The sequence below is a fragment of the Chrysochloris asiatica genome, unplaced genomic scaffold (genome assembly GCF_000296735.1).
Source record: "Chrysochloris asiatica unplaced genomic scaffold, ChrAsi1.0 scaffold00409, whole genome shotgun sequence".
Classification (NCBI taxonomy): Eukaryota; Metazoa; Chordata; class Mammalia; order Afrosoricida; family Chrysochloridae; genus Chrysochloris; species Chrysochloris asiatica.
The window spans coordinates 1,191,578-1,195,902 of record NW_006408927.1 but is presented as its reverse complement, the minus strand read 5'-3'; the positions used below and the strand labels follow the sequence as shown (position 1 = coordinate 1,195,902).

Below are 4,325 nucleotides of genomic sequence, written 5' to 3'. Positions count from 1 at the left end.
ATCATCCACTGAGAACCCTGTGAGCACAGTTCTACTGTGACACACATGGGACACCATGAGTGGAATCTACTTATGAAACATCATCCACTGAGAACCCTGTGGAGCACAGTTCTCCTTTGACACATGGGAGCGTCATGAGTGGTACTTAAAGCAGTCACTGAAACCCCTGTGGAGATCAGTTTTTCTCACACATAGGATCACCGTGATTCGGCATTAGCTGGATTTTTTTACACAAGCTCTGACATTCCACCAAGACAGAACCAAGAGCACTAGTCATGCAAAGCCTAGAAACAGGTTCCTAGATACTGCCAGTGTTGGGGCAAGGCCCCAGTGTCGGTCAAACATTAGAAACTCAGCATGATCCACCACCACAGCGACAACAGAGGGAGATGCTGCACGATCATCTTGATGGAAACACAGATGTCTGATACAATCCTAAAAACATTCTTAGAAAATGGTCCACAAACTCACAACAGCCGGAACTTCTCAATAACGACAACAAGTATTTCCTTTCAAAACACCTGCTAGTCATCTGTTACGTAAAGGTGAGAGACTAAGGCTGACCTCTGAGGCTGGGACAGCCAAGGCTGACCACACCTGCTCCGGTCAGCACCAGGCCCAGCCTCCAGCAGTCCAAGAGGAGATAGGGAGCCTACATGGGGGATGCCGAGCGTTGCATGCTGCACTGAGTCCCCCACTATGGTCTGTCTAGCCATGGTCATGTGATTCCCACAAACTGATTAGGCAGAACTATGCAAATAAGGTGTTTGCAGTCCACCAAGGGGACTGGATGGACAGCTTTCTTATCTTGCACATAAAGTGCATAGACCGCTTTCAGGGATGTCATTAGGTGCAGCTGACTTGGTTCTGATTCACAGCAACCCCAGAGCCAACAGAATGAAACCCTGCCCAGTCCAGTAGCAACCTCAAGGTTGGGACTATCTTTGAGACCACTGTTGTAGCCACTACGTCGATCTGTCTCTTAAAGGTGGTCTTCTTTGTTGACCCTCTATCAACCATGATGTTCTTCTCCAAGGACAGTCGCCATCCTGGCTTCTAAGAAGTATTCTGGCTGTCATTCTTTCCAAGACAGATGGATTTCATCTTCTGACAGTCCATGGCATTTTCAGTGGTCTTCTCCAACACCTTAATTCAAATACACCAATTCTACTTCAGCCTTTCTTCCTTACTGTCCAGACTTCGCATGCGTATGAAGCAACAGAAAATCCATGGTTTGGGCCAATGGTTGGGGGGATGGGACCACGCAAATAAGGTATTTGTCGTTTCTTTGGGCCATCAAGTCGGTTCTGACTCATAGTGACCCTGTACAGTTTCCCAGGATGTAAATCTTTATGGGAGCAGAGTCTCATCTTTCTCCTCTGACTGGCTTGTGAGTTTGAACTGCTGACTTTGTGGTTCACAGTACAGAACTTATTGTACAGAGCCATTGTGCTCCCCAAATAAGGTATGTTCTTGTTGTTGAGTGCCATCGAATCAGTTCTGATCCACAGTGACCCTGTATAGGGTTTCTGAAGAATGACTGGTGAGCTTGAACCACTGACTTTGTGGTTCAAACCGACTTTGCAGTCCAGCGCATTAACTCACAGTGCCACACCAGGGCTCCTTATACCAAATTAGGTATGCAGAATCCTAAAACGTGGGCTGGTTGGTTTTGCAATCCCACTAAGCTTAAAATGAGGCAATCCTAGAAGCTTGGAAGGGAAGCTCCCTCTTCTCCAGAAGGGCAGTCAGGAGTGGAGCCCTTGAAGCTGGGTCCCTTGACGCAGGGTCCAGAGAGAGACGATGCGAGACAGCATGGAGCGAGGCAGAGAAACGGCGGCGACAGAACCAGGAGACCCACATGGGGACCCACACATGACCGAAATTCATGCAGGAGTGCAGAGCGCCCCCCAGGACTTGTCTGTGGAACTGACCAGTGAAGGGACTGTAGCTGCAATGGGCAGAGGTCCGAAAGCTGAGGGAGGCCTATCTGAGAGCACAGCTGTGAGGCTGAGCTGACTGTATGGTACTCTCTGGCGTTGCTCCTGTTTCTTCAAGTTGATCCTGATTCTGAATTGTAACCTGTTAGTTCCTTTATTAAACCCACAATCGTGAGTACTTTCTGAGTTTTGTGTGGTCATTACAATGGGTCATCCAAGCCAGCAGACAAGTAGAGTGTCATGGGAAAGAAGACTCGTGTAAGAACCGGTGACAATGCTGGCAGGCAGGGTCCAGGTCCACCTCACATTAATGACCTCAAGACACAAGGTCCATTCTTGAGGTGGCCACCGAACACCTCTGAGGACACCTTTGGGCACAAGTCCATCTCCTAGTGACCAGCCATGAAATCACAAGACCAAGAGCCTCCAAGGGGGGCATGGGATGAATGGAGATGTGCACAAGAACGCACCCAGGCCTGACAGGCCGGGTGATCCCAGGCAGGAGCGATGCTCACTGGTACTGACATTCTCAATGCATCAAGCAAACCTTTTCACTTTGTGGGGCGTTGCAGAGTCAGGGGGCCTGGGCAGTCAGTAAAGTCAGAACGGAGTAGGCATAGTCAAGCCAGTTGCCCTGCTGGTCCTGGGTGGTGGTTTCCCGGCCCTCAACATGCCAATCCCCAGGGGTGAAGGCCCCACCAGTGGATGCCAGCCACACTCTGCTGCTGGAAAGTGTGGTCCCCGAGACCCACAGGGATGTGTAGCCAATCAACTGTGATGACCACAAAGACCCTGAGTGGAATAGCGCCCCCTGCTGCACCACCTGGGGAAACACACCAGAAAGGAGCTGGCCTGTCCAAAGCAGGCCTCAGAGGCGGACTTACAGGGCTCCCTCCCAGGAACCCACCCACGTGAGTCCGGCTCACCACTAACCAGTTCAGGCCCCGATGAGACCCTGTCTTGTCGCCAGGCTGAGGAGCGTGTGCTGCGGCGGTCCCAGGCCCCGTGCCCACCCTCACTCTGTGTGGAGACGCAAGCCTAGGAGGAGAGCAGCAGCCCACCTCTCAGAAGGTCCGACAGCGGTGAGCCACAGTCACTTGGGATGGTGTAGTCCCCCTTCCCGATGTTCTCGAACAGCTTGTAGATGTTGTCTCCTTCGAAAGGGTACAGGCCTGTCGTGATGTTGTAACTGTGCAGAGGACGGGAGCCGTGTCAGCAACAATACGACAGACTCAGGGACAAGTGAGGCCCGGCAGCCAGTCTGGAGCACTTACAGCGTCACGCCCGCTGACCAGATGTCCACCTTGAAGCCGGAGAAGGTGTCCAGGCCATTGGCGATCTCAGGTGGCTGGAAGGCTGGGGAACCTTGGCTGGTCCGGCAAGTGTCATCCTCAGCAAAGGGGTGCAGGGCCTGTGGGGGCCAGGGGTCTCAGTGAGCACCCTGCATGGCCCCCGGCCCCCCGAGCCCCCTGTGCAGACCCAGAGGCCCCACCTCAGCCACGCCCAGGTCGGAGATCTTGAGCGTCCCGCTGGTGGTGAGCAGCAGGTTGCCGGGCTTAATGTCCTTGTGAACGATGCCCTGGCTGTGTAGGTACTCCAGCCCATCGATGAGCTGGCAGAAGTACCTGTGGAGAGACACGTGCTAGCCGCCAGGCCTAGGCCCAAGGCCCAAGCTGGGGATCTCAGGGACCTGGAATGTTAGCTGACCGAACATGAGTGGCTTCTTGGGGCTTCACGCGGTACAGAGAGGAGCTACTGTGGCTGGGGGAGGGGACCCTGGTATTCTCACAAGCAGCAGCTATGTGTCCATTGGTTTGGTCTGTACTGGGTGGCCATGGCCGGGTCACTGACTCACCCGTGGGCCTGACACACAGGGAACCTCTTCTCGGGCACGCTGTCCAGCATCTCCTGCATGCCGCACACACAGTACTCCATCACCATATACGTACGCACGTCAAGGAAACCAGGCAGCCAGCTCTACAGCGGAGGGCAGGAGGAACTGAGGCTCAGCACAAGGCAGGGGAGATGGACCGGGCCCTGAGGGGCGGACACCCAACCCCACATCCTCGGACTAGGCAGAGTGACCCGCCACCCCTAGCTGCTGTGGTTCCTGGGCAGCTCAGACCTTTTCACTGGTACTGGAACTCCCATCGTGCCTTCAAGGTAGACAGGTGCTGCATGAGCAATCCTTGTCCAACAAGGGTCCATCTCCTGTCCTCTCACACTCACACACACACACTCATGCTCACACCTGGGTGGGTATATCTTCTGTGACCTCACTGCACAGCCCCATGCCCAGGTACACACACGCGCACACGCCGGGGAGGATATATCTTCTACTTCTCCTCACTGCACAGCCCCGCCCCCAGGTACACACACGCACAC

At 54.0% G+C, this 4,325-nt stretch overlaps 1 protein-coding gene across 1 annotated transcript in view; it reads right to left on the bottom strand.

Moving 5' to 3' along the window:
• STK11 (serine/threonine kinase 11) overlaps window positions 1–4,325 on the bottom strand; it is a 16,346-nt gene that overhangs the window by 6,702 nt on the left and 5,319 nt on the right. The window contains exons 3-6 of the mRNA XM_006876714.1: window positions 3,796–3,885; window positions 3,433–3,565; window positions 3,215–3,351; window positions 3,002–3,129 (exon numbers count right to left, since the gene is read on the bottom strand). Of these exons, the coding sequence (XP_006876776.1) occupies window positions 3,002–3,129; window positions 3,215–3,351; window positions 3,433–3,565; window positions 3,796–3,885 (488 nt within the window). The remainder of the gene's footprint in view (window positions 1–3,001; window positions 3,130–3,214; window positions 3,352–3,432; window positions 3,566–3,795; window positions 3,886–4,325) is intronic.